Here is a 12,789-nt window from a genome sequence, read left to right as displayed (position 1 = left end):
CTCCTCCACCCTCCCCCCCCCCCCCCCTTTCACTTCCATAATATGAAGTGATGTCTTTTCACCGACTAATTACCTTGTGAATGGGGCGTTTTTGCATGAGAAACTTCTTTCGCGTGCTTATTTCTCGCAAAGTGAGAGAGAGAGAGAGAGAGAGAGAGAGAGAGAGAGAGAGAGAGAGAGAGAGAGAGAGAGAGAGAGAGAGAGAGAGAGAGAGAGCGAGAGCGAGAGCCGGCAGACCTCGAGGCTGTTGAAACGGGTGCGTCCGTACACGTGTGTTTAGAGAGAGCGAGCGCTCGTGAGGGGTGTGTGTGTGTGTGTGTGCGTGTCTTGCACCGTACTGTTGGCGACCCCCAGCGTTCAGGGTGGGACATTTTCGATCATATTCGACGCTTCAAACATCACAAAACCGACGGAATGACAGGCTCCGCCGTCACGGCGTCGCTTAGGCTCGACACTACAACGAAAAAGAGTCGGTGTGGTAGAAAACTTTGGTTCCGTAAATACGTTTGCACTTTTTTTCCCCACACTTATCGATACATATAAATCTCCTCGTCTATTCCAGCAGACTCATAACTTGCAGTGGCGCAGATTTTTTTAAAAGACGAAAAAAGCACTAAGACAACATGTTGTCTAACAGCGGTGTGCAGTGTGAAATGTTACGTTTCTTCGTCCCCCCCCCCCACCACCCCCCAAGAAATGGCAAATTCCACTGGAATTTCCACGGCCCTGAAATAAAATAAACGTTCGCGTCTTACCTGCGCGCAACACTCCGTTTTATCCACATTGTTTTTTCGGCAGCCGAGTCCGACTCAGTCCTCCAGGTAGCCTCCCATTTAGGTCAGGTTTCCTCCAAAGTCGACAAATAGCTGATGGAAACACTCAAGTGACGGACCGTCCTCCGGCTGTCAGCAACGCAACCATCCTTTAAGCCATATCCCTCAACGTTGCGCACGTCAAATCCCTCCAACAACGCCGCCGAACCTGCGGAATCGACACTCGGGTCTCTTTCCGAATTGCGCGTCACTTGTCCTTAATGGCGATAATGTTTTCTGTCACACGGAGAAAAGGGCGCGCGCGCCCGCACGCGGACAGGTGAGGAGCGTGGGGGGGTGTGTGTGGGGGGGGGGGGGGGGGGGGGAATCGACCCTCAAACTTTGCCTTGGTGGAAATCTCTCATATCCTACTTCCGGCTCGAGGGACAAAAAGGCGTGAGATGCGGCGAGCGAAAAAACCCAATAAAAAGACATGTAGTTGGCATCCTCGTCGATGAAATAAAAGCGCACCTTCTCCTACATCGTTAAAAGGCAGATGAAAGTCCAGAGAATTTGGGGGACGAGGAGGAGGATGATGATTGGCTCTCCGAAGCACGGAGGAGACAAGTCACCGCTGACAGGGGGTCCTCATTAGACACATCACATCTCTGGTGACGTTGAGCGGTGCGGAGGGGTTAGAATAAGTGAGAGAGATACAAAAGAAAATAGGTGCAACTGAAAAACAAAATGAGGAGGGGGGAACGACGGAGAATCCTGGAGGTGGGCAGTTGTTTCAGGGGAGTTGCAGGGAGCGGGAATGAGAGTTGTGTCGTTGGAGAGGAGAGGAGGGGAGGGGAGGGGAGGGGAGGCTGCTCCGTCTCCTGCTGCTTCCCTTCGTCTCTCAGACTGACAAACGACCTGCTCGCCGAGCGCCTCGCGACCGTGACGTCATTTTAAAGACAAAAAAAGATGCCCCGCTTGATTCGGGTGGAGTGTCACGTCAGGCATGATCGTGCGTCAGATTAGGCATGACATGATTAAGTGTATTGGAGGAGGGGGGGGTTGAAAAAACGACGTGGCCTTCAGAAGATGACAGCTACCTGCAGTCGCTTAGAAAATAGCTACATGCAGAATAAATTATTTTTGATGGACTTACTGTTTTTTAGATCCCACATGAGATTGATTTGTACTCCACCTCCCTCCGCACTACTTAGCAGGCAGGAGGGCATCGAGATACAGACCCTTCGGTCGCCTCTCGGTTGTCGCCCCCTAGTGGCGGGGAGCAGAGCGCAACAGGCCACGCTAGTTAACGCTAACTAGCATACAGCTAGCCACTAAATGATTGTAATGCCACAAAGCGCTTACCGAGAGGGGGTCGGATTGGAAGCCGATAGCGTTCCATCCTTTCATCACGCAGATTAGTCCCCAGTCCAACTCAGAATCCACCTTGCGAGATGGTTAAAAAAAGCAACCAAAATGCAGATTTCTATAAATTTGGAAACATAAATAAATATTAAACCCAAAGATTTGTTTTCTCAAAGTCCAGTGATGTAATTTAGTTTGCAGCTTGAAAAATATAAAGTAATGTGCTCCTTAAGGTTGGACGCACTGTACTGATTGTGAGGGCTTTGTTTGCGTCACATTTGAGAGAGAAATAAATGAAACTACTTGACTGCTGAGACATTTCCCTAGAAACAAAAGTGTCAGCCTCACAGTGACATGAGAGCTAAAATTCAGGGCATCGCTCGTCTTCTGTAGGCCACCATGACCTTTTCCCCTCATGGTAACTCATCAAACAGTTGTTTTGGTATTTCACTCCGCAGCAAAGTGTCAGACAGCGCACAGATATTGCCATCCCTACAGCCATGCTGCGGATGGAGCTGAAAAGAAAGGGCTACATATTTTACAACACTTGAAGATTTAGATTTAGCTTGGAGCATCGAAAATGCTTCGAAAAGCTTAACTTTGTAGATATGATCCGCTCCTTTTACAAAAAAAGCCATGCCCTGAAACATAAAAAGTGTGATTGTTTATATGTAAATATATCAATAAAAACAGAATTGTAATTGTAAAGTCTCACATGTCAGGATCCATCCCATCACCCCCAGCTTCACAGTGGTGATACCGTAACTTCTCCTAAGCTGAGGTTAACGGTGTTGTTCGCAGCTGAATGCAGAAGTGACAGGTACTTTTCTACCATCCTTCCCATATGAGATGAATACAGCATTAAACTGTCATCCTGGAGGCTTTTTGCACACATACAGCAAGATGCCAGCAGTAGGGAAAAATCCCATCAGATTAGAATCAATGTGCTGTTATGACTGCACAGCGAGTTATAGGTGGAAATATTACCCACGACAAGATCAACTCTTGCGTGAGAAAATTAGAGAACGTGGCGGCCTTTCGTGTACACCTCGGGGTCAAAGTGTCAACCCGATGAACACATCGCACCTGTTTTAGCCTTTGCGGCGGCTTTGGCCTTTTCCTGGGATGAAGAATATAAATAATTTACAGGGCTGAAGTGTTTATACTCCCTGCATTTGGACTTGTTTTGTGCACACACTCTCAACTCTGGAGAGATTAATTGTTAGAAAGGAAAAGAGACCCGTGCTTCTCCCTCCCTGCCTCAGGTGTGGTTGTGTTGCTCCATCGGACTCCGGCACCTTAGGACAGCCTTGATCAGGGCCTCTCCATCCCAGTCAAGATGAACTGCAGCTGTTTATAAAATCGACTGCTCCACACGCGATGAGGCAACTTGCCTCCCCTTTCTAATTGTAGCCATATAGCACACTTCTGTCAAATAGCTCTCATTACTGCATTAGTGTGTGTATACATACATTGTGATCCAAGTGGATACCTCTCTCTGAGGAAAACCCATCAGCGGCTCCCCGACAGATGGAAGCTGCCATCGCTCTCTTCCCCTCTGTGCCTTATTCCTTCTCTCTTCCCCCCCCCCCGTGTTTAACACTCTCTTTCCCAAACTCGCCGTTTTGCACGTTGGCCTCACACGCGCGTGAGCGCGTGCTCGTGCGCCCGCGCTCGCGCGCCTGTTTGTCTCCCCGTTGGTCCACGCAGGCAGCAGCAGTGTGATGCAGCGCTCCTTTTTTGCCTCGGAGACAGAGTCACAGGTTGTCATGCATGTCGAAGACCGTGGGTGGCTTCGGCTCACATGGACCTAAACGCAGCATGCTAAACATCTGTTGTGTAAGCCATTAACACCCCGCCTCGAGAGTGTGAATTGAAAGGAAGAGGAGGTATTTGAGTATTGCTGTGTATCTGCTGAGCTGGATGGAGTCATTCTGTACAGCAGTTGTGGGCACAGTTTAAGCTCGCAGGGGGAATTTGATGCTTCAGAGGGGGCTTTATGGCCGTGGTCTTGATGGGGTAGCAGACATCAAATATGGTGACTTTTACATGGTTCTCATCAGGCAACAGTTCAGTCAAGCAGCCTTCTGGCCTTCCTTTTTTTAAATCCCCTTTGTGTATCTTTTTAACTGAGGAAACAGTTGGTGGTGCACTCTGCAGCCGTCTGAGGCTTTGATCCAAAGTGAAAGAAGTTTTGGGAGCCAAAACACCAAAAAAACATAGCTGGGAGCGGAAAAGTGAGGGTCGTCACGTTTCCCTGCGGCCAGGAGGTGTTTCTTTCTTTCTTTCACTTCTCTGAGGTTATCCGGGGGCTCTTTTTTGGGTGCGCCGATTGAGCTGGACACTTTGCTGGTGTTCAGCACGTTTATTGATTCACAAAGTGCTCACAGCAACAAGGCATCTCTCCTTCCGCTCTGCGTGGTGTTTTTGTTGTTGTTTTTTTTCTCGCCAGGTCACTACCGCTGCTAATAAAGGGAGAGACGTCAACAAGGTCAATCGCACCTCATTCCGGCTCCACCCCCCCCCCCCCCTGTATGTCACAGGACCCTGGATTTTCTTCACCGGTTAGCAGGTCTGTCTGCGATTCGCCGCTGAAAGTGAGACTATGCCAGTGGCGGCTGGCCGATAGACGGCAGCGGGGCGTCGCCCCATCTTCAGTGCCCTTTCTTTTTTTGTCAATTTTTGTATTTTTAAAACGAGAAATGTAGACCTCCAATGTTTGTAAAATAAGATATGCGCAAAATATTAAAGCTTTTCCTGCACGTCGCTGCCATTTTTCCTGTCTTCATGCGTGTTTTAGGGGCAAGCTAAAGTCTAAGAAGCACTTTAGCCGATGGCTGATTAAATAAAAAAATGTACAATTTAGCCAATCAGCGTCCTTAAATAGACTTAAGCTCGGCGCAAGCTTTTCCAATTTTATGTTGGAATAAATATTAAATATTTGTGTGTGTGTTTTAAATAACCACATACACTCACTCAAATTTGATCTGATCTTTACACTGATTGCGAGTCCGGCCAGTATTTCCCAGTATGACGTACAGGATTAGTGTTCACCTGCATACCTCTGCTTCCCTTTCACACTGCCAATGACTAAACAGTGTAGGTAGAGTAAGCACATAGCTATTCTAAGTACAGGCCTGGATCCCAAAAAATCCTTAACCCAAAAAGTAGAGAGGATTCCAAAACGTGTTGGCGCTCTCCTGCTCAATATGTGGTCCGGTACCACCGGACGGCTGCCGGATAACAGCTTCGGTCTTTGCTCCTTGCTCTGAAACCCTGTGAGACTAAACGGTCTGCCATCACAGTGCAGTTCTGAGATGCAGACAGCAAACACTGGTGGTCAGTCAAGGTAGACGGCAGCCAATGATGAAATAACATACTGTACAGTATAACTATATGCAAAGATGGATTAGTATAACTGTAATTAGTAACTGTAACTACAGCGACTTCAAGGACCAGCAAGAAAAAGCAGAGTAGACAACAACAGGAAAAAAGCATTCAATTTAAATGCTGGACTTTTTAGATGTCTTTGATGAACGGTGAATCATACTAAATAGTAGGCTTCTATACTATTTAAACATTTCTTTTGAATCTCTGCGCTGGAATAATAAGCATCGAGTGCACTAGTGAGTACTTACAGCAGTAACGCTGTGCATATGCTATTACTTTAAAATATAATTTATGGGTGAGATCATATTTCTGTGTTCACTCTAAAACTCTCTGGGGGGTGGGGGGGGGAGGCACCATATGGGACAGCTTCTCATAGAGAAATGGCAAGAATTATAACTTTTATTCGCTCGTTCAAAAAAGTTTGAGTCACAAAACCCTTTAAAACTAGACAGACGCGTTAGGTGAATGCCACGTGCTCATGAGGAGGTGTAAGTGAGAAAAGATCATTTCATCTACAACCCCAATCTAAAGCTTTGTGTTCGGCCCAATTTACACATTTCATTACAAAAATGCTTAAAATCGTTGGCATTCAAATCCTGCTGTTGGGAACCAGCATATAAAAATAGTTGGAGCATAGTTAACGGTTTCAGTAGTTGTATTAAGGAACAAGTGGCCAAGGATTTAACCTGGAGTTAGGAGAGAAGAACAATGGCAGATGACAGAATATTACACAGTAAATAGTGTTACAGTGAGAATGTTCTTTCTGACAGAAGTACCCTCTTGGGGACCCATGTTATGAGTTGAGACTATACTTATGAGAGTAGTGTAATAATAACACAGAGGCTCCCTAATATGATCCAAGAAAACTCTTAATAACTCCCCACTACTTCATCAACTGCAGCATTACATTACATTACACAACTAACAAGAATCGCTTTCGTTGGCTTTTTCGATGTTTATCATGTTTGAAAAGCCCATAGAGGTATAGCACCTGCATTTCAAACACCTTGGACGATTGGAACTTCTTCTAATTTCTTTTATTTTCCATGTGGATGGAACCAGTGGCTCTGTGGGTCACAGTTATAACGCCAGGTGAAAACAGGATGTTTTTATTAAAAAAAATCATTATCAAAGTTATGTTGAAAGCTTCCCAAGCCATGAAATTGCCAAATACAGATATTTTGTGGAAAAGAAGGTAGCCAGGTGAGGAGACAGCTGGAGAGTCTCCACCTGTCTAAAGCATCGGCCCCAGGGCCCTGAAGTCATGTCACCCAGCTGTCTGATGTGCTACACATCTTTGACACGGAGAGGGCTTGTCCCGGCCCTCCTCCGACCGCAGGTGAAATCCTCACTTCACCCTCTGCAGCCTCGTGTGGGAGTGGGCGACGTCATCATCTACCTGATGCAAAGAGCTGCAACTGGTGGCTCTGTGAGACCACCTGCTGCATGGACAGAGCAGCAGGACAGATACAGAAGATCGTTCCTGTCCTGTACTACTACTGCTGCTGTTGCTGAAACATTTATATTTGCGTGTTTAGTGAAGTAACTATGTATCTATCTATTTATTTATCTCAGTTGTTGCCTTCAAATTTGTCCTGCGAGTGGTGAAGGGTTGTACGGACGACCTGCACATTCAAAGTCTCCCGGTCGTTAATTTTTCCATCCAAACCACAGTCACAGCGGATGAGATGGTTGATCGGTTTTGGAAAAGGCTTCATCAGCCCCTTATTGACGAAAGCTTGTTGCTTTCACCAGTGCTTGACCCTGTTAATCGCTCGGGGGGAGACGTTCAAATCATGCATTCATCTGTTCAGTCATCATGTAGCCACCCCCCTCTGTAAGGTCAAGGATCTGCTGTGAAACAGTTGCACTGATCAAATTCACCTCTGACGTCGCTGTCCACTGGGAGCAGCAATCAATGGAAGCAAAAACAGATACAACTACTCGATTGTATTACCTGATTTTTTTTTTCTCAGTCAGATCAGTTATTGCTGTAAAATAAAGCTGTATGGATGGACCAAAAAAAACCCAATAATAAATCAACAGGGCTCAGTCAATGTGAGTGATGCAGGTTGCACATTGCGAACAGCAGACGATAAAGCTGGTGCGATGTCTGGCTGGAGGCAAGGGTTTCTCTTGTTTGATCGCTGTTCTGTTTCATTTTCGCAGCGGTTTAACAGCTGATAAGATAAACCCCATTTCTCAGGTCTGCCCACGAATGCTTCTCAGCGATGACTGGGATGGAGCTATCTCAAACGAGACGCAAAACAATCATTCGATGAAGCCTTGGAACAAGGCCAGACCCTCTGATGGAGAAGGCATGTTCCTCTCTGGAGCAGCTTTATTAATATGCAAAGCTCATGTAAATGCAGGATCAGTCATTTGTCACTTGAGGGGGAGCAAGAGCACCAGCAGAGTGGCTCCGTGCATCTGGTTGAGGTCCTCTTGTTCCGTTAGGGCTTTAGTAGGAGGAAGTGAGACGGACCTCTTTTTTTCATCAACTGACAGTGATTACATTTATTCCCCTCATTTAATTGTCACCCACCCACACACTGTGAAAAACCCACGCATATCAAGCACATGGGTACATACTGACTTCCAACCAAAATTTGCTATTGGGATAATTCTATGGACTCGTAATTATTTCAACGCTAAGTTGTTTTCTAATGTGTATCTGGGTGTTTTGCCGCTGGCAATGCAACAGATGAACACATTTAATCCGAAGCCTCAAGCCGCGTATAAGATTTAGCCTAGCATCACCGCAATGGTGGGGAGCCTGGTCCTTTTTTTACCCAATCAACCCTTACATAATGCTCAGCTGAACAGATATTACGCACACGGGCATGAGGCGTTTTCTCATTATGAGTCAAGGGGCTGGGTGATCTGAGATGGAGCGTCATGGTTTTAAAATTAACCCTGATTCAACAATACTGATTGTAATAATACGCATCTCTTGACATACAGAAAGCTTGGCCAGATCATGCATTAATAGAAAAAAACAGAGTCTATGCTGATACTAGACACAAAGACAGTACCAACAAATGGGCACGTGTGACAGTGGGACAGGGCAGCAATATTTGGTAAGTTACCTGAAGAATCAAAAACAAGTATTCATTGCAAATCACTCACCAGCAAAAGTAAATAGATGTTCTATTAGTCTTCGGTCGGTCAAAGGTGTCTTCAAAACACATGCACATAACACAGTTACCAAAGTAAGACGTCGGGTGCGCTTCCGTTGCTATAAAACCGGCCCAACGAGGAGAGGTGGTCACAGAATTATAGAAATACAACTAAGCTGTGTCAAGAAACAACCAAAGAACGCTGTAGTTTGCACTGTAATGAGTAAACAAGTCCAGCAACCCCCCTCCTCCCGGAGCTACTGAGCAGACGCCTACACAGGAACAACTTTAAAAGGTTAAACGATTGTTGGACTTATTCCTGGGAGGGTGCGCATTAGTTAAATGTGGCGCTGTGGGCTAATTTGTTGTTTTGTTTTTGTCGGTGCCGGACCCATGAGCGAGCCACTAGGCGGTTTCCATCCCCCCCCCCTGAATGAGTTGAGCTGCTTACAGTCCGTATATGCATATTTAACTTCACCCCAAGAGGGTTCACATTTGAATACACCCACATTTAGCCGTGACCGCATTGCACGACCATTTTTCACTCTGTGTTTTGACCTTTACGTGCTCGCAAAAGGTATTCCAGCATAAGTCCAGGCTGATTGGCACAATAAGACTTCGCCGCAAAGCCTCGTGTGGAAACTTTTCAAATTAATTCTTGAATATTCAGAAACTGTGATTACACGTCCCAGAGTGACATTTGAGGATGAAATTAAAACCACCATTATGAATAATTTGAATCGCATGAGATTAAAACTAGTTCCTGGTGAAATTGTTTCCATTAGAAGTTGCACAAATTTGTGACTGGATGGCCTCCCTCCTCCATAATGTCAAAGTTTCATTCTTACGACAGGGTTTGGGGTGCCATTCTCTGATCCTACCATCGTAATGATCTCAATGAGAAATGGATATTTAAATACAGATTATAAAAGGTTCCGTCATAAATCCGTGGCCATAATTCAACCACGAAAATGTCCCCTCCGTGTAACCTGTACCTAATCAGGGGAATAATGACTGGCTTCAAAAGGGATCACCTACTTGCTGCTCTTCCTGGGCAGCATGCCTTCATTTGCAGGAGAGTGTAAATGCCCTTTTAGCTTTTCTGCTGTTTTAAAGGCAGGGTCATATGACGAGAGTTCCTCAAGCGCTGTCATTCCAACACAGCTGGCGGACAGACTCTCTTGAATTGTGTTTCGGGTATTAATGGCCATCATAGGATGAGTGCGCATAGAGATGCCGCTCTACTAACACTTGTGTTTTCAAGGTCGACGGCTCTATTCGGGGGATAATTAATCCAAAATGTGAGTCACTAACAGATCAAAATATGCATTTCATTTTTTTTTTTAAGTAAGTGAAAGGATTCAAGTTGTAAGAGGAAAACTCCCAGACAGGAATATCACTAGGAAGCCCCTCCATGAAGCATAACCTGTCTTATTGTTTATTTGACTCTGAACATATAATAATAATATATAATAAGAACTATAATTTACTAAATGAATAATGCTCTCATGACTGATGCTTACAATGTTTACCGAGGTAGTAAATTATGTGACTAATACATTTTAAACTAATAAATGCTTTTAAATGGTTGTTGGTCAATCCTTAAATTTCAATTTGTCCAATGGACAGAGCTAAACACGGCAAAATGAATGATAGTCATAAAATCATTGGACTTCTGGACATGAAGGGTAGCATCTAAAATAGCTCTGTTTGCTTTGAAGATGTCCCATGTATTGTATTCAATCAAATGCTCATATTTAATTGAGCCTTAAATAATGCAATTAAATAGCAGTCCGCTCTTGTGCCTGCTAACACAGCCCTTCACTGTAGATAAAATGACTCGTTCAATTATTTATGAGAAATGGGAGGAAATGCAGAGACGGCCCCAGACTATAGGCTTATGATAAATGAAATAAGCTGAATGCATTTTCATTTAGAGCGGACAGGGATTCAAACAGACGATTCAACAAAACCCACCAGCCTAAGTAAAAACGGAGTCACCATTAATAAAAGACTTGAGCAACGATGAGGAAACGCATTTGAAACGGTCATACCAGGGCATCATCGTGTGATAAGGAGATGTGGAATTTGCTGATATTAGAAAATATACGTTTTCAAGGTTAAAAGAGAACATTAGGCAGAAGCTTGGGTCCATAATGGAAGGAGACTGTAACCAAGAGGGCTTCAAAGGAGTCAAAGATTATCAAGATATATTTCCTTGTCATTAAAACTCAAATTGCAGCCGAGAAAAAAACATCTGCTGTTAACTTAACTCCATTTGTGCGGTTTCCACTGTTTAATGGATCCTGTCGCCCTGAAAAAAGTGTGTGTTGTTCGTGAAGAATTAATCAACACCCACAACCAAGAGGGCCCTTTTAGGAAAAATGTTAGGAAAAGAGTTTTTATGGGGCTTTAAAAGAGACACACTTTTAACGGCAGCTCACATCGTCATCGTTTGCCAGTTAATTACTAACCACAGAAAAATAAATGTTCCTCAAGGCTAAATCAGCCATTGAAGAAACTTAAAAATGCATTTGCTCCAATTGCTGCTTTTTAGGAAATCGTTTGAAAAGATAACTCAACGTGCAAAGTACTTGTCGCAGAAGAGTTCACAGCTTGACCTTTGGCAGAAGAGGGCGCGTCAGCTTAGTATGAAGTCATAGCAGGAAAAATGTATCAAAATGTCCATAACTGTCTCCAAACCACTCCTGCAGAACAGGCAGCGTCTCCACATGTGCATGTGTACATCGAGGTGGCTTAAAGACTTATCACAGGGACGTTGTTATGGAGTAACAAAGTTCATGTAGCGGCACACCTTCAAATCCACATGTTCATGTTCACATGTGCAGGTTCTCCGGTGCACAGACGCTTGGCCTCATTGGAACTGTAAAAAGCAGCTGATGAATACATTTTGGAGTCTAACTGTATAGCAGCGGCATGTTTAGCACTTCACACGCGCAACACATGGATTAACAGCAGAAATTGTGCTGCGTCAGCGGTTTGAGCAGTTTCTTGATAAGTTGTGACACATTTTCATTCTGGCAGTAACTCTGAGCCTTTATTGTAATCCAATGTGTAACTGATGCGAATCCAAGCTGACTACCTCAGCCATCCTCAGAGAAGGAGCGAACTACCAATGTTTCACAGCCAGCTTTCAAGCTTACTGGGGTAGGAGCTTTTTGACAGATTCTTGCTGTAAGGTTACTTTAAACAGTGACAGATATTTCATGCAGGCAACGTAAGTTATTGCAGCACCGTCAAAATGAAGAAATTCATGCAGAAAGCACATAATGTTATAAAACATTTCAATTTCATGGTTGGATAAATTATAAGGAATAAGGGATATTAACTCCAATCACTGAAATTGTTTGTTTTTTAAAGGTTTAAGGAGTTTAATTACAGACTTACTGTCCAAAGAGCGTATTTATTTTCCATCTGGTATTTTATCCACTTAAAACCCTTCACGGGAGGGACCTCTGATACCATAAAGGGGGTCCTGGGATTTACCGATCCACTATTGTTGAGATTTTGATCGCAGGGTTTATTTTGAACCCCGTCTACACGCCGCTGAATTGGACCGTGGTTTCCATGAAATTATGCACACCGCAATCGAGTCAAGCTGAGAGACAGGCGCCAAAGCAGCTCCAGACAAGGACGCCACGGCACAGAGGGCCCATTCCTCCACAGTCGACTCAGGCTCAGGGCTCTGGCAGAAAGCTGTTGTTGGATTGAACATATTCATATCTAAAACCAAGCCAATTACCAGAGAGAGAGCGAGCACCTGGTCGGTCCGTGCGCGGCTCATTTCCGGTCGGCTGTTGATAAAACTGCGGCTTGCTTCCGCCTCCCTGCCTCCTCGGTGATTGGCTGATTCGGGTCCAAGGACGGGGATGCGGGGAGCTACAGCCGCGATAAAAAGCCAAGCAACTGACTCATATTGTTTATAAAGGAATCCGTGCTGGAGTGGGTGTGAAGAGGTGGAACTCTTTGTTTGTGTGTGTGTGTGTGTGTGCGCGCTTTGTTTTTTTAATCTCTGGCAGCTATTTAACATCGATGCATTCATATTCAGATGTGCTTCCAAAAAACGCTTTTTTTTCTAAGGCCCTTCTCTCGTTATAGGTGGCTTGATCTGGAAGGAGGAGGCAATTATTTCTGATTGGACA

General features: G+C 44.8%; 1 protein-coding gene across 1 annotated transcript in view; it reads right to left on the bottom strand.

Annotated features, from left to right (window-relative positions):
* Positions 1 to 1,121, bottom strand: part of ajap1 (adherens junctions associated protein 1) — a 35,035-nt gene extending 33,914 nt beyond the window's left edge. The window contains exon 1 of the mRNA XM_037478531.2: positions 756 to 1,121. Within this exon, the coding sequence (XP_037334428.1) occupies positions 756 to 784 (29 nt within the window). The 5' untranslated portion in view covers positions 785 to 1,121. The remainder of the gene's footprint in view (positions 1 to 755) is intronic.
* Between the last annotated feature and the right edge of the window lie 11,668 nt (positions 1,122 to 12,789).

Source organism: Pungitius pungitius, chromosome 1 (assembly GCF_949316345.1).
Source record: "Pungitius pungitius chromosome 1, fPunPun2.1, whole genome shotgun sequence".
Taxonomy (NCBI): Eukaryota; Metazoa; Chordata; class Actinopteri; order Perciformes; family Gasterosteidae; genus Pungitius; species Pungitius pungitius.
The sequence above is the reverse complement of the archived record's forward strand: the minus strand, read 5'-3'. Positions and strand labels throughout refer to the sequence as shown.